The sequence below is a fragment of the Eurosta solidaginis genome, chromosome 3 (assembly GCF_040869045.1).
Source record: "Eurosta solidaginis isolate ZX-2024a chromosome 3, ASM4086904v1, whole genome shotgun sequence".
NCBI lineage: Eukaryota > Metazoa > Arthropoda > Insecta > Diptera > Tephritidae > Eurosta > Eurosta solidaginis.
In genome coordinates, this window is record NC_090321.1 from 31,203,541 (window position 1) to 31,230,116 (window position 26,576).

At 41.3% G+C, this 26,576-nt stretch overlaps 3 protein-coding genes across 3 annotated transcripts in view; 1 reads left to right on the plus strand and 2 right to left on the minus strand.

Annotated features, from left to right (window-relative positions):
* Window positions 1-834: 834 nt before the first annotated feature.
* LOC137243517 (retinol-binding protein pinta-like) lies at window positions 835-2,991 on the minus strand. Its single transcript, XM_067771305.1, has 3 exons — window positions 2,562-2,991; window positions 2,118-2,490; window positions 835-2,042 (listed from the first exon to the last, which is right to left on the minus strand). The coding sequence occupies exons 1-3, from the start codon at window positions 2,867-2,869 to the stop codon at window positions 1,785-1,787; spliced, it is 939 nt and encodes a 312-aa protein (XP_067627406.1). The 5' UTR covers window positions 2,870-2,991; the 3' UTR covers window positions 835-1,784.
* A 4,060-nt stretch (window positions 2,992-7,051) lies between these two features.
* LOC137243520 (alpha-tocopherol transfer protein-like) lies at window positions 7,052-8,282 on the plus strand. Its single transcript, XM_067771311.1, has 3 exons — window positions 7,052-7,362; window positions 7,421-7,793; window positions 8,042-8,282. Exons 1-3 carry the CDS (start codon window positions 7,052-7,054, stop codon window positions 8,279-8,281), a joined length of 924 nt encoding a protein of 307 aa, XP_067627412.1. The 3' UTR covers window position 8,282.
* A 4,871-nt stretch (window positions 8,283-13,153) lies between these two features.
* The window catches only part of Aldh (Aldehyde dehydrogenase), a 44,263-nt gene continuing 30,840 nt past the window's right edge, over window positions 13,154-26,576 (minus strand). Inside the window, exons 2-4 of the mRNA XM_067771303.1 lie at window positions 14,767-14,915; window positions 14,605-14,701; window positions 13,154-14,542 (exon numbers count right to left, since the gene is read on the minus strand). Coding sequence (XP_067627404.1) covers window positions 13,349-14,542; window positions 14,605-14,701; window positions 14,767-14,915 — 1,440 coding nt within the window. The 3' untranslated portion in view covers window positions 13,154-13,348. The remainder of the gene's footprint in view (window positions 14,543-14,604; window positions 14,702-14,766; window positions 14,916-26,576) is intronic.

The following is a 26,576-nucleotide window of genomic DNA, read 5'->3' on the forward strand; positions in this document are numbered from 1 at the left end:
GGAAGCGTACGATAGAGGAAGATCCTCATTGCCCAATGTGTACCACGGAGTTAGAAAACGCAGAACACGTCATGTTCCACTGCCCCCGTTTCCACGAAGAAAGACTCACCTTGCATGGAGTCTTTGTGGAGGAACCTACCACGAGAAATTTAGTATCACATATGTGCAACAGGAAAGAGTGCTGGACTACAGTGAACAAAATGGCATTTATAGTAATGACACGCCTGATGGATGCTGAGAGGGAGCGCAGAGAAATGCGCATGCGAAGCAGTGGCGATTAAATGGACACTCAGAGCAAATAGCGGGAACCTGGACGCAGGGACAACAGTAGGCTCTTAAAAAATGCAGCAATTATGGTGCATTAGGCATTTTTCAGCCTCCCCGCAAAAAAAAAAAAAAAAAAAAAAAAGGCTAGGTACATTCCCAAACATCAGAGTGCCGATATATTGCTGTTTAAACGTTTTTGTTTTTGTATTCAATAATCGAATGTATCTAAATTTAAACTTTTTCTTGTCACACTTGATTTCGAATTCAAAACACATTGTGTGCATTTTCTATTAGCTATATAGGAGTATTACATATATGTTTGAAGGTCAGTTTGATCGCCATTTCTACCCTTATATAATTATATTCGGGTCTAATAATCACTGAATGGAAACCTGAATTGCTGTCCGTTTTATTTTGGACATTGCCTCCCACATAAAATAGCATAAGTGGCGGGTTAAACTGAAGTCCTTTTTACTCGAGTCCATTTTTTACCGACTCTCTCAGTAGCAGCCATTATTTACGCCCTTGGTTATAGGAAAATATTAATAAATAATACAAAAAAATCTAAATTTTTTTTAATCTCAAATAGTTTTTATTGTTTATTCGTTGAAAAAAATAATAAATATTACAACTTGTTTTCCAGTCTTCCATATCGAGGCCTGAGTTTAAGAATACCCTATCTTATTAAGTCCTGCAAAATCGCCCTGAGTAGACGATCGAAAACACTCTATTGCAGTCTTCGGTTGAAAAAGTACACGGATCCCAAATCTGAGAGTTTTTTTTACTACGCCTTTTCCAGTTTAAGTTCAGAAATTTACTCGTCATCACTGCTGCCGTACTCAATGCAGATCAATGGTTGTCCACCTAAGAATATAGCTGGATGGCCTTGTAACTGACCTCTTACCTCTTATAAGCAAAAGAGAGAAAAGAGAGGGAGAGGTTTTTTCTCGCTATCTTCTTCACTATCTTCATTTACCATACATACATTTATTTCCATTGGGTAAAAGAAAAAAATTCCTGACACATTTTCAGAACTTTAAATGTAATTTTCTGAATTTGAAATGCAACTTTCTGAACTTGAATTATAGTTTTCTGAACATAAATTGGAAATTCTGAGCATGAATTGTAACTTTCTGAACTTTAATTGTAATTTTCTGAACTTGAATTGGAAACTCTGAACTTGACTTGTAAATTTCTGAAATTGAGTTGTATATTTCTGAATTTGTATTGGAAATTCTCAACTTGAAGTGTAATTTCCAGAACTTAAACTGAAAAGGTGTAGAAATTAGGTAAAAAAAGTTTGGAAAATTGCTTAAACCCATTAATGGCTTAAAATTTAGGCTTAAACTTTCAACCGTGTACTATGTTCGGCCTTAAACTCGAGAATATCCCATCTTAATATAAAACCAATATATTTTCAGCTGCGATAGCGAACAAAATTCTGAGTTAATATATTCTTTAATTAAGTTCTGAGTTGGTATGATAGGGTTCCTCCACTCATCCAAGCGAATTTTACACTAATCCACCTCCAGCTTTCTAAACGAACCCTCTACGCCAAAGAGACCATCAAAATCGATTGGTTTGCCCACTCTCAAGTTCTCGTCAGTACCATAATTCACATTTTCTCTAAAGTATTCACGATACTCATCCAATTGTTTATGCATTTGAGCTATAATCTCTGGTATTGTGCCATTCTCACCACCATATTCGACCGGAAGGTAACGTTGTGGAATTTTATCAAAAAGTGAGTCCAAGTTGTCAGCGTGCACTGAAATCTGTGGAGAAAAAAATGTTATTTGGGTAAAAGCTATACTTCGCCTGATCGCTCTCTCCCTCTCCCCCTCACTTACGCGTTCTTGTTGTTTTTTAGACATTAACGGTTTAAACATATTAAAGACTACTTCGAAACCGCTTGGTGTATGTATGAAATGTTGTTGTTTTGGACGCCAAGGTACCGCTTCCTCAGCCTGAACGGATAACTTTTTCATAACACTAGGCATCATTTGTACCACATGAGCGGCCGTACAGCCTTCTAAGTCAATAATAGATATCATACCCGAAATAAGAGTATTATCATCATCCCGTATTGTGATCTCTTGTATGTAACTCGCTGTGCGTCCAAATTGCTCCATCGTATATTTATCAGCTGAAAGGGCGCCTTGACGTATGAGTATAATGCGTGGACCATGTTCGCCCAGCGGACTGGGTAATACCAGGAAAACACTTTAAAATAATAACCAATATGAAATCGTGATTATTATTTATTCTAAATAGTGTTTTATAAAAAACCTCACCCCGCATTTATAATACGTCTAACATCCTCATCATCCACATCAAAAGCACCAAAGCATTCTGGATATTTGGTACGAAATGTATAGAATTTGTCAATTTTACCTTTTACCTTTTCCAAACTGTATTTACAGCCACGCAAAAAAGCGATCAAAAATTGATCATCGTCACGCGCGCGCAAATGTGGTTGTTGTTTGATCCAAGTGCGTACTGCTTCGATATCGGCGTCAATGCGTTCGGGTACCTCATTCAGCTCCTCTACAGCGATCTTTTGCAATTGCTCGCTTATGGGACGTATTTTTAACTCGCTCATTTTCGGGTTGTGGAGCAATGGTTTGATAAAATAAATTATCCAGTTCAAGTAAGTTTCTTGTTCTGTCTACTTGGTCACAAACTAAACAACAAAATCTTGTCAACCCAACAAAGCGTTCGTGCAAAAAATATCGCACAGATATTTTATCAAATTATAACACTTTATTTTTATAACCTTTGATAGCCAGATATTGATAAGCGACGACGATGATAAGAAACTGTAATATTAGCTCAATTCTTTTGTAAACGAGTTGCACAGCAACAACTACCAGACTTGGTCAATTGCCCTATGGCATCACTTGTGAGTGCCTTAGTCACTTGTGAGTGACTTAAAAAAATTTTAGAACCATCTCATTCGTAATGACTTTACGGTTGTACATTGACCATTCAGAAAAAAGGTCGATGCCACTCACTTGCGAAGTGCCCGGGTGTGTCCGTACACATTTTTAGCAGGCAAGGCTTTGCCGACACCACCTTTTTTACGGAACAGGGAAGTGGAGTGAGAGGCTGGTACCTTACTGGTTTCCGTACCTTGGACCATCTATGTATATTTTACAAAAGGGCTTTCAATATCGATAACCTTCCCAAAAAACCCTCGGGGAGGGTCTTCATTACTTACTTACTTAATTGGCGCTTAACTCTTTAAACGGTATGGCCGTCCAACAAGGCACGCCAGTCGCTTCTTCTCTCTGCAAACTGGCGTCAAGGAGCAAGAGGGTCTTCATTGCTCTACAAAAATTACATCGATAAGAGATGACGAATAGCTAAAAATAGTGGCGGAAATCCTTTTCTCAAAATCCATTCCGTTAAGTTTATATACTTGGGAAGCCTTCTTGGTATGACACCCTTCAGTTCTGAGAAACTGATGTTGAAAGTTCGCCCTGTAGTTTATGGCAAACCGAGAAGTTAAACCCGTTGGACACCATGCCTATGGTTGAACTTAAATGTTAAATCGTATTCTTAGTTCTTTAGTGTGCAAAGAAGGAAATATCAAAATCTTTTTGAAAGTCTAATGAAACATGATGTTTAATTAGGCCCGCATTGCAGCAAGCTGTTTTTATACATAAAAAAATAAACGTAAGGCGCGATAACTTCCGAAGAGATTTTAGGCCGAGCTTCTTTTCCAATTTGGGTCGTGTTTGTTTTAATTTTCCCTTCAAATTGGCCGGACGGGACCTACATGTTTAATGCCGAATCCGAACGGCATCTGCAAGCCAGATGAGCTTTTACTAAGAAGCTTTTCATGGCAGAAATACACTCGGAGTGCTTGCCAAATCACTGCCGAAGGGCGACACCGCTTCGAAAAACTTTCTTCTTATTGAAAAAACTTGTTTCTAAAATTTGGAAGTTGCTTTGCCCGGAGCGTGAAGTCAGGATATTGGGTATAGTAGGTGGAGAACGCTTCCACCACACCACGGCGGCCAATACATTATTCATAAGGGCAGTAGAAAAAAGTGGTTAACCTCGTAGGAAGACCCTACTCATGCAGAAAATACGTTGGGTATGTTAGGTTTTAGTTTTTATAGGCAATATTTTAGCCTGTTACGGTATTCGGATCCAAGTTTAGCAGAACACCGACCGTCTTCCTTGGCAGATCGCATTCTTATTCTGCTATATCTGATGTTTGAGCTGTAATTAGTCCTGGCATCTAGACGCGATCCATGTCGCACAAATAGCTATATAAGAGTAGTATCATAAAACTCACCCAAGTCTATTGATTGTTAAATCGATAATGAGGTACAACCAAAAATAAAATAAAGGATGTTTGGAAGGCCTTCTCACGATAGCCTCCTCAGATTTTCCAAAACGGGATTCCGCAGGATCTTAGATATGTTCTCGCTGAATCAGGGCATATACACAGGAAGGCTCATTAGTGGTCATTCCGCATTTCGGCCATACCTAAGGATAGACTTACTTCTGCGCTGGTTATTCTCTGATTTTATTCTCCTCAATGTAAACTTTTAGCCATCTCATTTCCTCCGAGTCCTTTATATCCCACAACCTAGATAACGGATATTTCTAGAGTGGACTAACGTAGCTAAAACTTGCTTGTACCTACTAACTTCGCGCTAGTATAAGGAACATCTAGTGCTTTTGTTGCTGCCGGTCAGAAGAGATAGTTATCCTACCGCTTGTGTTCCGGTCCTGACGTGAATTACACGCTTGCCAGAACGCAATGGCTTCTACCTGAATTACGCTCCGCTATAATGGAAGTTTAAACGACGTAGAAATTTCTAGAGTGTTATATTAGATTCCAGCCCCTCACCTGAGTTGTTCGTATAGCCGACGGCGTAGATTTGTATACCGTTATAAACTGGAAATAATTCTCGGAGGGATAGTCTTAACGCTGCCCTCAAACAGCAGTTTGCAGGGATAATAATCTATTTCAGAATTGAAAGTTCCCGCCAGAATTAAATTATAGATACTGCTGTGCCCTTTCTGAGTATTCGTCCAGTATTCAGATTGTAGTATGTGCATGTCTATCGGAAGCAGGTTTAATATGGGGTCTAAAGCCGTCATATTGCAGGTGTATGAGGCTCCGGTTCCACTGAAATACGCAGTGCGCTAAACATTCCGTGGGTTGGTGATATTGAAGTTCTTACAAAGAGCTTCCGACCACACTATAGAGCCATATGTAGGCACTGTGATCTTATTCTGCAACTCGAATCGAGAGGAAGTGCGATTCCAAAGTTGTCAAATCACATACATACATTTTTTTTTTTTCAAATCCGAAAGAAATTTTTTCCAATCGAGTTTCGTAGTAAGATCTCTGGTCGCTCCACTGATTCATACAGCCATTGCACCATCTTGGGACTGATACCCATTTCTTATCGAGCTTTGATTTACAATCATAGAAAGCGATGCTGGCTTTCCGTACTCGCTCCTGGATGCACGCTTCGCAGTTGAGTTTACAAACAATTTTGAGTCCCAGATACTTGGTACTATTTGATAGGACTAATTGCTGGCCGGTTAGCTTTGGTAATTCAAAGGTAGGTGGTTTATACTTCCCTGTGGAGAATAGCAGATCCATCTTTTTCGGACTTAGCTTAAGACCAATTCGCTCTGTCTACGTACTTAGCTATCGCCAACGCTCTTTACATGATCTAACTTATCACGAAAGAGACATCAGGATCTTCACAACGTGTTAGCGTACATCACGATTTGTGTTGAATTTTGCTGGGATGTAACTTATTGTAATAAGCCATAGCAGAGGTGAGAGCACCCAATTCCGTTTCCAAATTATTGTTCCACCTAGCTCAGCTGATATTTACGATTGAGAAGTAGGAAAAAGCTTTCAATTCCCCTACCAAGGCCTGTTTGTATCGTCGCAGCCTTCACGTTGTTGAAAGCGCAGTCCACATCAATGATAGCGGCCAGAGTAAATTGGTTATGCAGGAGCGAGTTCTACACTGTTCAGGTACGGAATGTTGCATGCCGAGAAGATTTCTTTTAGTACCTTAACCAAAGATTTTTGAGTCTTGCATTATGGGGAGAATATCAATTTATTGGTACAACAAAGCAGCGACTGATACGTTGTTGTTGTTGTTGTTGTTGTAGCGATAAGGACACTCTCCGAAGGCCTTGGGGAGTGTTATCCATGTTGATGGTCCTTTGCCGTATGCAAATCCGGTACGTTCAGGTACCAAGCCCGACCATCTCAGGAACAATTTAGTATGACCACATGCGACCTTCTAGGCCATACCGCTCTCCCACCCCCTAGATCCACGAGGAGTTCGGGGTAGCCAGAGCCTCGGCTGTTATGAAACAGGATTCGCCACGGATAGGTGAGGTTGACAATTGGGTTGGAGAAGCTATATTTTGCGCTGGCAACACCTTGAAAGGGATTGTGTTATACAACCTCTTGAATCTATTTGGTATTTTAGACGCCTCTTACGACAGGCATACCTACCCCTGGTATATTCTAACCCTCTAACCCGCTGGGGGAGCGACTGATACGTCGTGTTGGACGGCCATAGCTGTTTACATGGTTAAGCGCTTATTAAGTTAGTAAGTATATATTGCCCAGGTACTAGCTACCGAAAAAAACGCGTCAATATACGCACCTTTAAATGCATTCTCAGTCGAAGCATAAGCGTGTTTTCAGCCAACCTCACTTAGCGCTTGTGTACAACTAATCTTAACAGCAAGTCTTTTTCAACAATTCCAAAATAAACCTCAATTAATGACTGCTCAACCCAATATACGTGCTTTACCGGAGCATCTACAAAAAAAGGCCATCGAAGAGTTAAATGAGCGTCCTGAACGCGTAGCGGAGGACTTACTTACATTAAAGGTATGGGCAGCTAACGAGCCACATTTAAATATACGACTCGATGATCAATTACTTGTGGGATTCTTACGTGGCTGTAAATACAGTTTGGAGAAGACTAAAGCAAAGCTCGATTGCTTCTATACTTTGAAAACAAAATATTCAGATTTTTATACTATACCAGATGTAGATGATCCAAGTGTTTTAGAACGTCTCAAATATGGGTGAGTGAGCTAAATTTATGGTGGTGCTACTTTATTGACGTACATCGTATACTTTCAGCGTAAGCGTTTTGTTACCAAATCCGCTACACGAGACCGGTGCACGTATTATGTTCATACGCGCTGGCAACTATCCACCCGATAAATATAGTTTTAAAGATATCATAGCTTTATCGCAAGCTATACAAGAAATATGGTCGCGTGAAGATGACTATGCTGCCGTGAATGGTTATGTTGTTGTAATGGATTTATGTCGACCAACCTTTGTGCACTTTGCCCAAATTACACCAAGTGTTGTAAAGAAAGTGATGCTTTTTGCTGAGCAAGCAATGCCATTGCGACATCGCGCCACTCATTTTATTAATGTACCGGCTGGTTTTGATAAAATTTTCAATATGATGAAGGCATTGATGTCGGAGAAGCAGCAGGAGCGTGTGAGTATGAAAAGTTGTGGGAAGGATGCAGGTTGTAGGGCAAAGACAGGTAATATGAGAGTACGGGTTGCTCGAGTAATCTGAAATTAGCTGAAGGTTGGTTGTTTTTCATTAAGAAATGCTTTATCATCAAATATGATCACGGACCGTTCAACATGGCGTTGAATCAAAAAATACATATTCAATCCCCCTCGCTCAAAAACTAAAAATTACTCTATTCGAATAACCAATTTTTTATTCATCCACAGTTTTACTTTCACGGCAACGATTTGGAGTCACTGTATGCTCATGTCCCTCAAAAATACTTACCCATAGAACTTGGTGGCGAAAACGGTACTTTAGAGGAAGTCAATAGCCGTGCGATAGAGTTCTTTATGGAGCGACGTAATTACTTTATAGAGGATTTTAAATATCGAAATAAAGAGGAACTGCGAGTTGGCCAGCGGCCTGATTTCGAGAGTTTATTTGGTATGGAAGGCTCTTTTTGAAAACTGGACGTAGACTAGACGAGGTTGAGGATTGACATTGGATTTTGACTCAAGGGATATCTTAAATATTAGCCTCTGAAGATGAAACGAAACACATCCTAAAATAAATTAAGAATTATTGAATTCCTCTATTAGAATAAGAAGGAGACCTTTTGAAAAATGATAAAGAGAATGAAGAAACAAGGCAGAACTGTTGTTGATGTTCTTGTTGTAACAAAGCTTCTCCTCGTCCAATAGGTACGACCACATAAGGATTGACATCGAAATCCTCGAACGTGAGTGTAAGAAAAGAAGCAGTTTATGTTAAAAGTTGCTGTTAGAGTATTAAAGAAGTTGATTTCCCCTTAAAGTTGAATATATGGTTTGTGTCACGTATGCCAGAGTTGATTCTGGATACGAACGATTTTAACCTATTAAATGTCCAGACTGGGTTAACGTGGCCGGATTGCACCATAATGTCTAGGAAGATGTTTCCTTACCCTTCGTAGAGGTGCAGCCGATTGGTGGGCATGACATTTTGCTCTTTAACTTTGAGCATTTCTGCCACACTGCATCACTGGTGTTCAGGCGTCATAAAGTTTCTTCAACCCTTCTGTAATTTAAGACTTCTGTTGCCACAATTAAGGGATGCGGCCAACCTTTTCAACTGTGAGGTGTCACACCGCCATAAAGAGGGATTCAAGGGGTTGTGTAGCGCAATATATAGCTTCTCCGACCCAATTGTCAACCTCACCTTCGAGCGGCGAATCCCGTCCCACTAACAGACGAGGCTCTGGAGGGATAGCCTGAAGGTTTAATGTGGCCATATAAATCGTTCCCGAGATGGTGGGGCTAGCACCTTAATGGTGCTGTGTTACCGGAGTGTACCGGATCTGTATACGGCAAAGGACCATCACATCGATAACACTCCCGAAAGCCTTCGGGGAGTAACCTTATCGCTACAGCAACAACAACAAAAAAACGTCATAAAGAGACATCGTGTGACAGTTCTGGGCGCGAAGCTTTGGCTGGCCTACCACTTTTTATAGTGGAGGTATTCTAGGTCGTGGGTTTTGTGAGTGGGAAGTGACGGGCAATACAAAATCGGTAAGATATGCCACCGAAAGTGTAACTGTGCTTTTCCCCCCAACTGCGACTTAAAGATTTGTTTCGAACTATCTACTTTGGTGGCAATGTCGGATGCATGTGTACTGAAACAGATACCATGATCGAACGTCACACACGGGTGTTCCGGATGTTCGATAGCGGGTGTGTTATAGCAGCAACGTGGATGCCCAATTGAGCCATCGAGGAGGTCCACGTCGTTGTCTTGTATTTCATCGGTCATCTTGCCAAATAACGTGAGGTGAAAAAACTGGTGAGACAATATTTATAACTTTTTATTTTGGAGCACAGCTAATATTAGAGCTCCCGACCGTTTCAATTAGAGCGCAGTGGACTGTGTATAGTGACTATTTTAGTGTGGAAGAAAATTTGGATACGTAGAAACTAAACAGATCTCGTGGGAGGACAGCTTGTATCACAGGTTTAACAGTATTTTTTTCCCAAAAGTCGTGAAATTTTGTCTGAATATCGCCCAATAAGTCTCCACAAAATGCCGATTAAAACTCAATTTCAAAAACTGACCCCATTTCACCTCACCACATTAATTTGCAGGTCCAGTAGTAGTAGCAGTAATTTTGGTAGAAACTAATCCATATCTAGTTAAAGCTCCTCAGGGAGCTTGAAGGTGGGGAGGGAAGGAGGGATGGCCTCAATGTTGAATGTTTAAATGCCATATAAATCGTTCCCGAGATGGTCGGGCTAGCTCCTTAATGGTGCTGTGTTACCGGAGCGTACCGGATCTGTATCCGGCAAAGGACCATCACATCGATAACACTCCCTAAAGCCTTCGGGGACTAACCTTATCGCTACAACAACAACAAGAACAACATGAGTTAGTACAAGTCATCATGGTTAATCCCTATTCATTTGGATTTTTTTGTTTCCATTGTCCGTTATTGGAATATTTGACGACCCACCTTTTTAGGCAAAGCATGATTTCTATATAAAGACACATATGGGTTGGAATAGGCTGCATTGGCTGGTCGTGTGAAAACCATTTGATAGCCAAGCGCCATGAGTAATGTCTGTAGTGTAGTTTCAAGTGTCTTCACGCTTGCGAAAAGGAGATTTAGTTCGCTCCAGAACCGCCTGTATTATGCCACCACCGCCTTCCGGCAGGAGCCTTGGCTCAAATTAATGCGGGGGTTTGATCTGATGCGATGCTGTGGATATTCCAGGTTCCACTAAAAAGCTGAAAATGACGGCTCTAGTTGTAATTATTTCAGATTTTCGCATAATACCTATCGTCTATCGAATTGTATATTGAGAGCAAAACGGCCATAGCCAAGCTTTATCCGCTGGCAAGATATAGTGCTTTCTTTGTCAATTGGACCACTAAGCGAAGGAAAGGCTGAAATTGTTCTAAGTCTTTTAAAGTGCCGCATCTTGGCTAAAAAGAAAACCGTACATTTTGCGCTCATTAAGCTGCATCTATGACTCATTTATATGCAGGTGTTTACTAAGGAGACTGCCAGAAGAAATGGAGGTACCTACGATTGGGCTACATCGAATTTTCAAGATTTTTCCGAAACCCAAGCGAGTTAAGTTTTATCCGGAAATTTTTTACTCGAACTCAGTTATTCATCAGCAACATAGAAAAGAAAGGATCTATCTCCCTCAATTAGTAATGAAATCATAAAAATTTACGGGATCTTATTTAAAGATACTCATCGTCGCAAGTCGGTTGTGAAAATTTCGATTCAAATGCGTTTTTTTGGCTATTGTAGTGCATTGTCGATTCTTCTTGGATTTCGGGGTATATTTTTGCAAGCTCTAAGGCAAGCCAAGTTGACTTTGGGTTCCTTAAAAACTATAAAGCGTTTTAATGAGTTCTTAAGATAGGTATCCAAGTTGTCTGATTAAAGCAAGTATGTGGCTTTAAGAACTTAATATATTACGACGATGAACTATAAAAGAGTTTCGAAAGTTTCTTTCTCTTATAAAGGTTTTGAAACATTATAAATGTGTCAATTACGCTAATTCACGAGTATTTTTATACCCAGCGTGCTTTGCACACAGCGTATATTAACTTTGATTGGATAACGGTTGGTTGTACAGGTATAAAGGAATCGAGATAGATATAGACTTCCATATATCAAAATCATCAGTATCGAAAAAAAATTTGATTGAGCCATGTCCGTCCGTCCGTCTGTCCCTTAACACGAAAACTTGAGTAAATTTTGAGGTATTTTGATGAAATTTGGTATGTAGGTTCCTTGGCACTCATCTCAGATCGCTATTTAAAATGAGTGATATCGGACTATAACCACGCCCACTTTTTCGATATCGAAAATTTCGGAAAACCGAAAAAATGCGATAATTCATTGCCAAAGAAGGATAAAGCGATGAAACTTGGTAGGTAGGTTGACCTTATGACGCAGAATAGAAAACTAGTAAAGTTTTTGACAATGGGCGTGGCACCGCCCACTTTTAAAAGAAGGTAATTTAAAAGTTGTGCAAGCTGTAATTTGGCAGTATTTGAAGATATCATGATGAAATTTGGCAAGAACGTTACTACTATTACTATATATGTGCTGAATAAAAATTAGCAAAATAAGATGAAGAACACGCCCACTTTTAAAAAAAAAATATTTTTAAGTCAAATTTTAACAAAAAATTTAATATCTTTACAGTATATAACTAAATTATGTCAACATTCAACTCCAGTAATGATATGGTGCAACAAAATACAAAAATAAAAGAAAATTTCAAAATGGGCGTGGCTCTGCCCTTTTTCATTTAGTTTTTCTAGAATACTTTTAATGTCATAAGTCGAACAAAAATGTACCAATCCTTCTGAAATTTGGTAGGGGTATAGATTCTATGACGGTAACTGTTTTCTGTGAAAATGGGCGAAATCGGTTGCAGCCACGCCCAGTTTATATACACAGTCGACCGTCTGTCCTTCCGCTCGGCCGTTAACACGATAACTGGAGCAAAAACTGATATATCTTTACTAAACTTAGTTTACGTACTTATCTGAACTCACTTTATCTTGGTATAAAAAATGGGCGAAATCCGACTATAACCACGCCCACTTTTTCGATATCGAAAATTACGAAAAATGCATTATTGACGCAAAATATAACTTTAGAAAAAACTTTGTAAAATGGGTGTAACACCTACCATATTAAATAGAATAAAATGAAAAAGTTCCGCAGGGCGAAATGAAAAGCCCTTGGAATCTTGGCAGGAATACTGTTCGTGGTATTACATATATAAATAAATTAGCGGTACCTGACAGATTCTGTTCTGGGTCACCCTGGTCCACATTTTGGTCGATATCTCGAAAACGCATTCACATATACAACTAAGGGACACTCCCCTTTAAAACCATCATTAATACACTGCCTTTTAAAATACTCATTAACACCTTTCATTTGATACCCATATCGTACAAACACATTCTAGAGTCACCCCTGGTCCACCTTTATGGCGATATCCCGAAATGGCGTCCACCTATAGAACTATAGCCCACTCCCTTTTAAAATACTCTTTAATACCTTCCATTTGATACCCATTTCATACAAACACATTCCAGGGTTACCCTAGGTTCATTTTCCTACATGGTGATATTCCCTTATTTTGTCTCCAAAGCTCTCAGCTGAGTATGTAATGTTCGCAAAGCAAGTATGTGGCTTTAAGAACTTAATATATTACGACGATGAACTATAAAAGGGTTTCGAAAGTTTCTTTACTGCATTGCAATAAGTTCACAGTTTAAATCTTTTTTCTTCTAAATCTTAGGCAATATTCATCAACAACTAATTTTATATTTTAAATATATTTAATTGATATAAAAACTACTTAACAAATATCAAATATTTGACAGTACAAGGATTTTGTGCGAAGATAACCAAGTATTCTTATCTCTCCGTTTCTGCGTAAAAAAACGGGGTGTAAGTATATATCAGATTTACGTTTCCTTTCTCTCGATCTTCCTCAATGTCTCCTTCACACCATTTACGAACTCTTCTGTGGTATTTTCACAATAACGCTCTTCACCTCAGTGTAATTTTGTAGCGCATATTCGCCATTTTCACGTCCATGACCGGATATCTTATAGCCACCGAATGGAATTTGTGCCGCCAAAATATTGTAAGTATTTACCCAAACAGTACCAGCACGTAGACCCTGCACAATATAATTAGCCTTATCGAGATCACGTGTGAAAACAGCTGCCGCTAAACCATAGTCCGAATTGTTAGCACGTGCAATAACCTCATCCAAATTCTTAAAGCGTATAATTTGTTGCACAGGGCCAAAGATTTCTTCACGTGCGATCGTCATATCATCTTGTACATCAGCAAATACGGTGGGCTGCACGAAATAGCCAGGCAATTGATTTGCACGATTACCGCCAGCAACAAGTTTGGCACCCTGCTTTTTGCCCTCTTCAATCATACCCAAAATGCGTTGCAATTGCTCTTGGTCCACTTGTGGTCCTTGCTCCACATGGATTTCAAAAGGATTACCAACTGTACGCTTTTTAGCACGTTCAGCGCTACGTTCGACAAACTCATCGTAAATTTTCTCCTCGACAAAGGTGCGTGAACCAGCACAACAAGTTTGTCCCATATTAAAGAAAAGACCAAAGTGTGATGTCTCTACAGCATAATCCATATCGGTATCAGCCAATACGATGTTGGGACTCTTGCCACCCAATTCCAATGTAACGCGTTTTAAATTTGTTTTGCCCGAAGATTGCTGAATCAGTTTGCCCACCTCAGTGGAACCAGTAAAAGCTACCTTATCAACATCATAGTGATTTGCCAAAGCGGCACCAGCATCTCCGAAACCAGGTAACACATTAACTACACCTGGCGGAAAGCCAGCTTCTTTGGTCAATTCAGCAATGTAGAGTGCTGTTAAACTAGTCTGTTCAGCTGGTTTCAATACAATCGTGTTACCAGTGGCCAGCGCTGGACCCAATTTCCATGCCATCATAACTATCGGAAAATTCCATGGTATTATCTGTGCGCATACACCAACGGGTTCGTGACGGGTATAAGCAAAGTAATCGCCATCCATGGGTATAGTCTTGCCATGATTTTTATCCGCCCACCCGGCAAAATAGCGCAAATTCTTTATAGCCATGGGCACATCGACATTGTAGGCAACGGCATAAGGTTTGCCATTGTCCAGTGTTTCCAAACTCTATATAAAATTGTAAAGCTTACTTAAGTTTTGTAAACTTCATTGCCAACACAATAACTTACAGCTAAATACACACGATCACGTTCCAACAGTTCCGCCAAGCGATATATGAGCACACCACGATTAGAAGCGTCCATGCGGCGCCAACGTGAGTCGGATCTGGTTGGTTAAAGAGAGAAAAACTCAGTAAACAGTCAAAGTGTGTCACAAATAGTTCGACCTACTTGAACGCATTACGCGCGGCCTGCACTGCGATATCGACATCTTCCTTGCCGGCGCACTGGATTTCTGCAACAGTTTTTTCTGTGGCGGGATTAATGGAGCCGAATGTCTTACCGGTTTTGCTTTTGTGCCATTCGTTGTTGATAAAAAGCTGTAAGTAGAAATAGATTTCAGTATGCAAGTACTATAATGTAGATAAAACCTAATTTACTGTGTAATGGAAGTGTAATGGAATGTGCTGTTGAAGTCGTATCTATCGTTTTATGTCTTAACTTAAAATTTCGGTTCGAAAACTTCCAACCTTACAATATTCCTAAAAACACACTTTTTCAGAACTTAAAAAAAATACCTCAGAATTGGTTTGGAGAACGTTAAATCTCTTAGTTTGTTTTAAAAACGAATCCTTACAGCTAAAGATCAAATTAGAAAAATGGAAACCGAGATAGGGTGATCTTCCATTCAGCCGACGATATTACACAGATGCTCAAAATATCACACAGCTTGAGCCTTCTTTCTATGACCTTGTTGTCTCAAATAATCCCGTTTACCAAAGAGTTATCTCTCACCATCGACCATCAACCCCAAAAAAAAAGAAGTATGTCCACATAAAACCTGGGTAATTCGACTTCGACCAATGTACGCCATTTGAGAAGCCGAAAACTTCACCCTTAATTTCTTTTTATTTTCCTCCAACGCGTTGAAGTTGATCGACTTCGCCGCGACTCGAAATACAATGGATTTTCTGACTGGGCTTCAGCATAAAAAGCTACATGGATGTCTCCTGATTAAAAAGCAAATTGCTCAAGTCCATAACGACAACAGTCATAAAACCAGCTTGCTGAATTTCCGCACTCTATTATGAGTTGCATATATCTACTTGAAATATTACCATGCGGCAGCCAAAATACCTACACGCCTTTGTGCAGCGTAGAAAGTGGCCGCAGTGGCCCAAGGCAAGTTTTCTGTCAAGAAGCTGCTCACGATGCAGACAGCTGATGACTACTTAACTGCGTTCTTACATCTGCTCACTGAGTGCAGTCTTCGACCTCAAGATGTCACGGAATTTTGGGAGCGTATTTCTCACTCAATATGGACTGCCGCTGTGGGCAGCATAGGTTTCCATCGAGCCTGAAAAAACAGCTATTTTCCTTAGGAAAAAAATACGTTGCATAAAAGCTACGTTGCGTGCAGGCGCAGCAAGGAGCAGTGTATGGAGCGTTATTGTGACAGAAGAAATAGTCATATTTAAAAGAATGAAATGTATGGCTGAACGTCGATGTGAAGAGCTTCCAAAGCTGCCTGATGGGAATATTCTTCAAACAATCCAGACAATTTGGCGGATAACAGCAGGTATCAAGATTCGGGAAAATGTTTGCAAGAATAATAATGGCAATCGGATTCGTAATCGGTGAGTATGGCAATAACTTCCTAAAACATAAAAATGAACCGGGAAACGACGGACTACTGGCGAGCAGAGGAGATGGTGAAGAGCAGGGGCGGATCCACCGCGATTTGGGAGGGGGCATTTAAGTAAACTTTTTAAGTAAGATAAAGTGACCTTGAAATTTTTAATACAAACACACATACCTACATATCTACACTCATCTACAAAAGTCTTTGCCACTCAGATTCTTCCAGTTTTTACTAAGTTTTGCTTCGCCCTTCCGATATTTTTAAAAAATATGTATTATTATATAACACCAACAATCCAAATATGCACTTAAGACTTTTTAGAAAATTCGGGAGAATTCCGTGAATTTTCATGCAAATTTTTTGCTTTCAGTAAGAATTTTTAGAATTCATCTCAGGAAAATTCTAAAAATTAGTACCGAAAAGCTGAAAATTCGCGGAATTTTTCTGAATTTTCTAAAAAATTTTTAAGTTTCTATTTGGATTTTTGGTGTTATATAATAATACATATTTTTATAAAAATAGCGACAATAATTTAGGTTGGGCCAAATTCCTCCAGTCTGGTTCCTTGTACGGAAGCGAGAGCAAAAGCGATAAAAAATAGATTTGTTTGCGCCACTAAAATATATACTTAAACCAAGACCGATTAACAAAATTATAGATTTTTCTCCAAGATATCACATTGCAATGCATATTCAGGCGGCTTTTTGGCCGAAGTGTCAGCCGATATCAAAACTATGAAATAAAAGATTTATTTTTATGTGTGTATATCTTTTTTCATAGTATGGCAATAGGACCACTTAACACACGTTCTCTGATTTTTTAGCACAAAGAAATAATTGTCACAGCATTTTAGGACGAAGCCAGACATTGCTAAATTGACAATTAGCAGGCCTGAACCGTGATAAAAAATAATTAAAAACAAATATATACTTGGCGCGATTTATCTCAGAAAATATTTAGGCCGAGCTTCTCTTCAAGTTCGCATCTTGCACCTTTTTAGTTTTTCCTACAAATATACGGGACGGGGCTTTAATTTTTTATGCCGACTCCGAACGGCACCTGGAAGGCAGATGAATTTTCACTGAGGTTTTTAATGACAGAAACTTTTCGGAATGTTTGCCAAACCACTGTGCAGGAGCGAGCCCACTTAGAAATTCTGATGTGGCTTTTGCGCGGGTCTTAAACCCAGCACCCTCGGTGTGGTAGGCGGAGTACGCTACCACTACACCACGGCGCCCCAGAGTCTTAACCAGCAAAAGCAATAAGTTAAGCTTAAATTCCGGTTAAATGAATTATAAGATGAAAATAACAAGTGTTGACTTTGTTTTGGGAAAACCCTCATTTTTTATTGATCTTGATAAGAAAGTTTATGTTTCATGAAAAATTTACGCTTATTGTGAACCCTAAACAACCTATTGGAAAGGATATCTTATTATTCAGTTTTTTCGGGTCGTGTATTGAAAGCTCTTATAAAGGTTTTGAAACATTATAAATGTGTCAATTAGGCTAATTCACGACTATTTTTATACTCAGCGTGCTTTGCACACAGCGTATATTAACTTTGATTGGATAACGGTTGGTTGCACAGGTATAAAGGAATCGAGATAGATATAGACTTCCATATATCAAAATCATCAGTATCGAAAAAAAATTTGATTGAGCCATGTTCGTCCGTCCGTCTGTCCGTCTGTAAATTTTGAGGTATCTTGATGAAATTTGGTATGTAGATTCCTGGGCACTCATCTCAGATCGCTATTTAAAATGAGTGATATCGGACTATAACCACGCCCACTTTTTCGGTATCGAAAATTTCGAAAAACTGAAAAAATGTGATAATTCATTGCCAAAGAAGGATAAAGCGATGAAACTTGGTAGGTAGGTTGACCTTATGACGCAGAATAGAAAATTAGTAAAATTTTGTACAACGGGCGTGGCACCGCCCACTTTTAAAAAAAGGTAATTTAAAAGTTGTGCAAGCTGTAATTTGGCAGTCTTTGAAGATATCATGATGAAATTTGGTAGTGGCATAGATTCTATGACGGCAACTGTTTTCTGTGAAAATGGGCGAAATCGGTTGACGCCACGCCCAGTTTTTATACACAGTCGACCGTCTGTCCTTCCGCTCGGCCGTTAACACGATAACTTGAGAAAAAACCGATATATCTTTACTAAACTTAGTTTACGTACTTATCTGAACTCACTTTATTTTGGTATAAAAAATGGGCGAAATCCGACTATAACCACGCCCACTTTTTCGATATCGAAAATTACGAAAAATGAAAAATGCATTATTGACGCAAAATATAACTTTAGAAAAAATTTTGTAAAATGGGTGTAACACCTACCATATTAAGTAGAAGAAAATGAAAAAGTTCTACAGGGTGAAATCAAAAGCCCTTGGAATCTTGGCAGGAATACTGTTCGTGGTATTACATATATAAATAAACTAGCCTTTACCCGCGGCCCCGTCCGCAAGGATAAATTTAAATATATGGGCTATTCACATATCCAGTTATCTGTTTAAAATTTTGTTTTCTGTCTAGTGCATTTTATTTTTGTAATTCGAGTAAAAAACGAACTAAATGAGCTGATAACCTGATAGGATTCCAAATGATTCCGAAATTAACCAGAAAAAGCTACGAAATGACCCCCACGCTATCGCGGACGGATCCCGAAAACCATCCAGAAATGCCCCGGAAGGGTCTCCAAAATTTCCCGGAATAGTCCCAAAAAACCCCGAAATGACAACGACACGATTCTAGACGTATCCAGAAAACCACACAGAAATGATCCCTGAAGGTGTTCCAAAATGATCCCGAAATAGTCCCGAAAAATTTCCGAAATTACTCTGACGGACTCCCGGACGGATCTCGAAAACCATCCAGAAAATATCCAGGAAGGGTTCCCAAATTATCCCGACATAGTCCAGAAAAAGTTCCGAAATGACCGCGAGGGGATCCACAATGGATCGCGAAAACCATACATAAATGATTCCGGAAGGGTCCCAAAATGAGCCCGAAACAGTCCGGAAATGACTCCGATGGGATCCCGCACAGATCCAGAAATGATCCTGGAAGGGTCCCATAACTATACCGAAAAAGTAACAAAAAAATCTCGAAATGACTCCTACGACATCCCGGAAGGATCCAGAAATGGCCTCGGAAGGGTCCACAAATGATCCCAAAATAATACAGAAAAAGTCATGAAATGCCCCTTAAAGGGTCCCCAAATGATCCCGAAATAGTCCCGAAATTACCCTGATGGGTTCCCGTACAGATCCCGAAATACATCCAGAAGTGATGCCGGAAGGGTCCCCAAATGATCCCGTATTAACGGATCCCTAAATGACCCTGACGGGATCCCGGACAGATCCCGAAATCCATCCAGGAATGATCTTGGAAGGGTGCCAAAATGATCCCGAAATTGTATCGGAAAAGTCCAGAAATTACCCTCTGACGGGATCCCGGACGAGTCCTGAAAACCATCCTTAAATGATCCCGAAAATGTCCCGAAATTACTCTGACGGGACCCCGTACGGATCCCGGAAACCATCCAGAAAAGATGCCGAAAGGCTCCCCAAACGATCCCGTATTAGCCCCAAAAATGTCCCGAAATGACCCGACGAGGTCCTGAGCGGATACCGAAAACCATCTAGAAATGATGCCGGATGGTACCCCAAATGATCTCGAAATAGTCCCGAAATGACCCCTACGGGATCCTGAAAACTATCCAGAAATGGTGCCGAAAATGTCCCCAAATGATGCCCTTATAGTCCCGAAATGATCCAAAAAAAGCCCTGAAATAACCCCGACGGGATCCCAGACGGATCCCGAAAGCCATCCAGAGATGATGCCGGATGGGACCCCGAATGATCCCGAAAAAGCCCCGAAATGACCCCGACGAGATCCCGGAAGGATACCGAAAACCATCCAGATATGATGCCGGAAAGGCCCTCAAATGATCCCCTAATAGTCCCAAAATCACCCTAACGGAGTCCCGGACGCATCCCGACAACCATCCAGAAATGATGCCAAAATGGCCCAAATGATCCCGTATTAGTTGAGAAAAAGTCCAGAATTGACCCCGACGGGATACCGGACGGATCCCGAAAACCATCCAGAAATGATGCCGGTGGGCACCCCAAAATGATCCCGATATAGTCCCGAAATAACCCCGTCGGGATCCAGGACGAATCCCGAAAACCATCCAGAAATGATTTTGTAAGGGACCCCAAATGATCCCGAAAAGGTCCTGAAATGACCACGACGGGATCCCCGACGGATCCCGGAAACTATCCGGAAATGAGGCCGGAAAGGTTCCAAAATGATCCCCAAATAGTCCCGAAATGAACCTGACGGGATCCCGGGATCCCGAAAACCATCCAGAAATGATGGCGAAAGGGTCCCCAAATGATCCCGTATTAGTAGCAAAAAAGTCCCGAAATGACCCCGACGGCATCCCGGACCGATGCCAAAAACCATCTAGAAATGATGCTGGGAGGAACCCCAAATGATCCCGAAAAAGTCCTGAAATGACCCCGACGGGATCCCGGACGAATACCGAAAACCATCCAGAAATGATGCCGGAAGGGACCCCAAATGCTCCCGAAAATGTCCCGAAATGACCCCGACGGCATCCCCGACGGATACCGAAAACCATCCAGAAATGATGCCGGTAGGTACCCCAAATGATCCCCTAATAGTCCCAAAATCACCCTAACGGGGTCCCGGACGGATCCCGAAAACCATCCAGAAATGATGCCAAAATGGCCCAAATGATCCCGTATTAGTTGAGAAAAAGTCCAGAATTGACCCCGACGGCATCCCGGACGGATACCGAAAACCATCCAGATATGATGCCGGTAGGTACCCCAAATGATCCCGAAATAGTACCGAAATGACCCCCTCGGGATGCCGGACGGATCCCGAAAACTATCCAGAAATGATACCGGAAGGGTCCTCAAATGATCCCTTCATAGTCTCGAAATGACGCTGACGGGATCCCGGACGGATCCCGAAAACCATCCAGAAATGATGCCGAAAGGGTCCCCAAATGATCCCGTATTAGTCGAGAAGAATTCCCGAAATTACTCCGACAGGATCCCGGACGGATCTCGAAAGCCATCCAGAAATGATGCTGGAAGATACCCCAAATGATCCCAAAATAGCCCCGAAATGGCTCCGACGGGATCCCGGACGGATCCCAAAAACTATCCAGAAATGATGCCCAAAATGACCCCGAAAAAGTCCCATAATGATCCCGGAAACCATCAAGAATTTATCTCTCAAAGGTACGCAAATGATTCTGAAAATACCACGACGGGATGCCGGACGGTTAACGAAACCCATCTAGAAATGATGCCGGAAGGGTCCCCAAATGATCGCGAAATAGTCCCGAAATGATCCCCGAATAGTCCCGAAAATGTTCCAAAATAACCCCGGATACAGAAAACCATCCAGAAATGATGCCGGAAGGTACCCTATATGATCCCAAAAAAGCCCCGAAATTACCCCGTCCGGATCCCGGACGAATCCCGAAAACTATCCAGAAATGACGCCGGTAGGTACCCCAGATGATCCCGAAATAGTCCCGAAATTACCCCGACGGAATCCCACACGAATCCCGAAAACCATCCAGAAATGGTGCCGGAAGGGACCCCAAATGATCCCGAAATGACCCCGACGGGATCCCGGACGGATCCCGAAAACTATCCAGAAATGATGCCGGAGGTCCTTAAATGATCCCCTAATAGTCCCGAAATGACCCTGACGGGATCCAGGACGGATCGCGAAAACCATCAAGAAATGATGGCGAAAGGGTCCCCAAATGATCCCGTATTAGTAGAGAAAAATTCCCGAAATTACCCCAACGGGATCCTAGACGGATCTCAAAAACCATCCAGAAATGATGCCGGAAGATACCCCAAATGATCCCAAAATAGCCCCGAAATGGCCCCGACGGGATCCCTGACGGATGCCTAAAACCATCCAGAAATGATGCCGGAAGAGACCCAAAATGACCCCGAAAAAGTCCCATAATGATCCCGGAAACCATCAAGAATTTATCTCTCAAAGGTACGCAAATGATCCCGAAAATACCTCGACGGAATGCCGGACGGATCCCGAAACCCATCCAGATATGATGCCGGAAGGGTCCCCAAATGATCGCGAAATTGTCCCGAAATGATCGCGGAATAGTCCCGAAAATGTCCCAAAACAACTCCGACGGGATCCCGAACGGATCCCGAAAACTATACAGAAATGATCGAGTAATGGTCCCAAAATGATCCCGAAATAGTCCCGAAAAAGTCCCGAAATTACCCCGGCGGTATCCCGGACGGATGACGAAAACCATCCAGAAATGATGCCGGAAGAGACCCAAAATGACCCCGAAAAAGTCCCATAATGATCCCGGAATCCATCAAGAATTTATCTCTCAAAGGTACGCAAATGATCCCGAAAATACCTCGAGGGGATGCCGGACGGATCCCGAAACCCATCCAGATATGATGCCGGAAGGGTCCCCAAATGATCGCGAAATTGTCCCGAAATGATCGCGGAATAGTCCCGAAAATGTCCCAAAACAACCCCGACGGGATCCCGAACGGATACCGAAAACTATACAGAAATGATCCGGTAATGGTCCCAAAATGATCCCAAATAGTCCCGAAAAAGTCCCGAAATTACCCCGGCGGGATGCCGGACGGATCCCGAAAACCATCCAGAAATGATCCCGGAAGGGTCTCGATATGACCCTAACGGGAATACAAATAAGGTGACGCTAATTATAAAACCAGGTTAATAAGGCAGCAGGCGCGTTGGAGCGAATGAAAAGTTACAAAGAAACATACAAGTAAAGCTAATAAAAGCGTGCTAATAAAAACAATTGATGGAGGGCGGATGGCGGGAGGAGATGGAGAGCACCACCGATCGTTTTTCCAAAATTGTTTAGATCTCGATCTCTATCAGCCAGATACCGAAAATTATTGATTTAGGAGAACATTTATATTGAGTTATAACAATTTATAGATTTTACACCAGAGTGTGAGAGAAAGGGGGAGGGGGACGTAGGGTGTCACTGCACATTTTGTAAGCCCTCGACTTATTTGACCCATTGAGTTTTGTATTAACTGCTATATTTACGCACAAGTATTTATATGTTTATTATCAAATACAACTTATAAGGCAACAAATATCAAATACAAATTATCATAAGATTTATATGAACCGCACTCGATGACTCTCGTTATTACTTTGACGTTCATAGCTCGTTCACTATACGCATCGGTGTCGTTGCCAGTTGCCATCAATCACTAGGGTTGCCACAAGTTTGTAATATTGGTGAACGTCAATATAGGTAAAGTTATAATGTGTAAAAATTATTAAAAAGTATTTGTTCGAAGGGGTCGTGGGTCCCCTACCCCCCTTTCCATGTTCTAAAAAAATATCGCCAGTAGAGTTTTGTCTGTGTTCCCAATTTCATCAAAATCCGTGAAGCCGTTCTGGCGTGATTCAGTCACATATACGAAAAAATACAATAATTAAATTATAACTGTTCCTAGGGGGCGGGGACCTCTCCCCTTTTCAAAAAAATATAGCTAGTAGATCCTTATAGACTATTGGCTATATGTGTGCCAAATTTCATCCAAATCTGTCCAGCCGTTCTTGCGTGATTGAGTCACAAAGACAAACGTCTGGACAAACATACAAAAATACAAACATACAAACATCCAAACTTTCCGCAAGGAGAAAATAAAATATATGTGCTATTCACGTTAGCCTGCTTATCAAGTTATCTGTTTAAAAATTATTTTTGTCTAATGTATTTTATCTTTGTAATTTAGTAAAAAAAAATAGAACTAAATGAGAAGATAAGCTAAAAGGCACGCTTTCATGAATAGTAAAATACAGTATTTTCGAATTAAAAAAATACATTTTGTTTTTAAATTAAATTAACTGATATGAAAGGGGTGAAAGAATTACTACTCTTAGAACAAAGGAGTGAAACTACAATTAGCTAAAACCAAAGAGAATTTTTTAGATGAAAATAGTGTTGCTTTTTGTGGTATTTAGTTGGTTAAAATATTACAAAAAGTGTAATTATAGTTATAAGAGTTCGTTACACGATTAATTTAAAAAACTCAAAAATAGAACGAAAAAGCTGTGTAAGATTGAAGATAAAACATACCGAATTTTAATTACGAATAATTAGCAGCAAATCCACGCCGATAAAAGCTCATAATTTAAAAAGGCATGTATGCTGAACTACCGGTTGCGAAGAGACCTAAAATGATCCCGGAAGGGTCCCAAGATGATACTAAAATTCCAGGACAGATCCCGAAAATCATCCAGAAATTAACCAGGAGGGGTCCCAAAATGATTCAGAAATAGTCCCGAAAAAGTCCCGAAATTACCCTTATGGGTTCCCGTACAGATCCCGAAAACCATCCAGAAATGATACCGAAAGGCTTCCCAAATCATTCCGTATTAATCCCGAAAAAGTACAGGAATGGCCCCGACGGGATTCTTGACGGATCCCGAAAACCATCCAGAAATTATGCCGGAAGTGACACCAAATGATCCCGAAATGGCCCCGACGGGATCCCGGTTGGATCCCGAAAACCATACTGAAATGATGTCGGAAAATACCCCAAATGATCCCGAAATAGCCCCGAAAAAGTCCCGAAATGATCCTGACGGGATCCCGGACAGATACCGAAAACTATTCAGAAATGATGCCGGAAAGGTCCTCAAATGATCCCTTAATAGTCCCGAAATGATCCCGCAGACTATCCAGAAATGATGCCGAAAGGGTCCCCATTTGAGCCCTTATCAGTTGAGAAAAAGTCCCGAAGTGACCCCGACGGGATCCCGAAAACTATCCAGAGATGATGACGGAAGGTACCCCAAAATGATCCCGAAATAGTTCCGAAATGACCACTACGGGATCCCGAACGGATCGCGAAAACTATCCAAAAACGATGCCGGAAAGTTCCCCAAATGATACCCTAATAGTCCCAAAATTACCCTGCTGGGATCCCGAACGGATCCCGAAAACCATCCAGAAATGATGCCGAAAGGGTCTCCAAATGATCCCGAATTAGTCGAGAAAAAGTCCCGAAATGACCCCGACGGGATCCCGGACGCATCCCGAAAACCATATAGAAATGATGCCGAAAAATACCCCAAATTATCCCGAAAAAGTCCCGAAATGACCCCGACGGGATACCGAAAACCATCTAGAAATGTTGCCGGAAGGTACCCCAAATGATCCGGAAAGTCCTAAAATGACCCCGACGGGTCCCGGACGAATCTCGAAAACCATCCAGAAATGATGCCGGAAGGGACCCCAAATGATCCCGAAAAAGTCGCGAAATGACCCCGACGGAATCCCGGACGAATCACTAAAACAATCCAGAATTGATGCCGAAAGGGTCCCCAAATGATCCCGTATTAGTCGAGAAAGTCCCGAAATGACCCCGACGGGATACCGGACGAATCCCGAAAGCCATCCCGAAATGATGCCGGAAGAGCCCCAAAAAATCCCGAAAAAGTCCCGAAATGACCCCGACGGGATCCTGGACGGATACCGAAAACCATCTAGAAAAAATGCCGGTAGGTACCCCAAAATGATCCCGAAACAGACCTACAATGACCCCGTCGGGATCCCGGACGGATCCCTAAAACCATCCAGAAATCCCAAGATGATACTAAAATTCCAGGACAGATCCCGAAAATCATCCAGAAATTAACCAGGAGGGGTCCCAAAATGATTCAGAAATAGTCCCGAAAAAGTCCCGAAATTACCCTTATGGGTTCCCGTACAGATCCCGAAAACCATCCAGAAATGATACCGAAAGGCTTCCCAAATCATTCCGTATTAATCCCGAAAAAGTACAGGAATGGCCCCGACGGGATTCTTGACGGATCCCGAAAACCATCCAGAAATTATGCCGGAAGTGACACCAAATGATCCCGAAATGGCCCCGACGGGATCCCGGTTGGATCCCGAAAACCATACTGAAATGATGTCGGAAAATACCCCAAATGATCCCGAAATAGCCCCGAAAAAGTCCCGAAATGATCCTGACGGGATCCCGGACAGATACCGAAAACTATTCAGAAATGATGCCGGAAAGGTCCTCAAATGATCCCTTAATAGTCCCGAAATGATCCCGCAGACTATCCAGAAATGATGCCGAAAGGGTCCCCATTTGAGCCCTTATCAGTTGAGAAAAAGTCCCGAAGTGACCCCGACGGGATCCCGAAAACTATCCGGAGATGATGCCGGAAGGTACCCCAAAATGATCCCGAAATAGTTCCGAAATGACCACTACGGGATCCCGAACGGATCGCGAAAACTATCCAAAAACGATGCCGGAAAGTTCCCCAAATGATAC

Coding starts and splice junctions, on each gene's coding strand:
- LOC137243520 (XM_067771311.1), top strand. CDS start 7,052: ATGACTGCTCAACCCAATATACGTGCTTTACCGGAGCATCTACAAAAA. Junction 7,363..7,420: donor TTAGAACGTCTCAAATATGG/GTGAGTGAGCTA, acceptor GTATACTTTCAG/CGTAAGCGTTTTGTTACCAA. Junction 7,794..8,041: donor CGGAGAAGCAGCAGGAGCGT/GTGAGTATGAAA, acceptor ATTCATCCACAG/TTTTACTTTCACGGCAACGA.
- LOC137243517 (XM_067771305.1), bottom strand. CDS start 2,869: ATGAGCGAGTTAAAAATACGTCCCATAAGCGAGCAATTGCAAAAGATC. Junction 2,491..2,561: donor AGACGTATTATAAATGCGGG/GTGAGGTTTTTT, acceptor ATTATTTTAAAG/TGTTTTCCTGGTATTACCCA. Junction 2,043..2,117: donor CTAAAAAACAACAAGAACGC/GTAAGTGAGGGG, acceptor TTTTCTCCACAG/ATTTCAGTGCACGCTGACAA.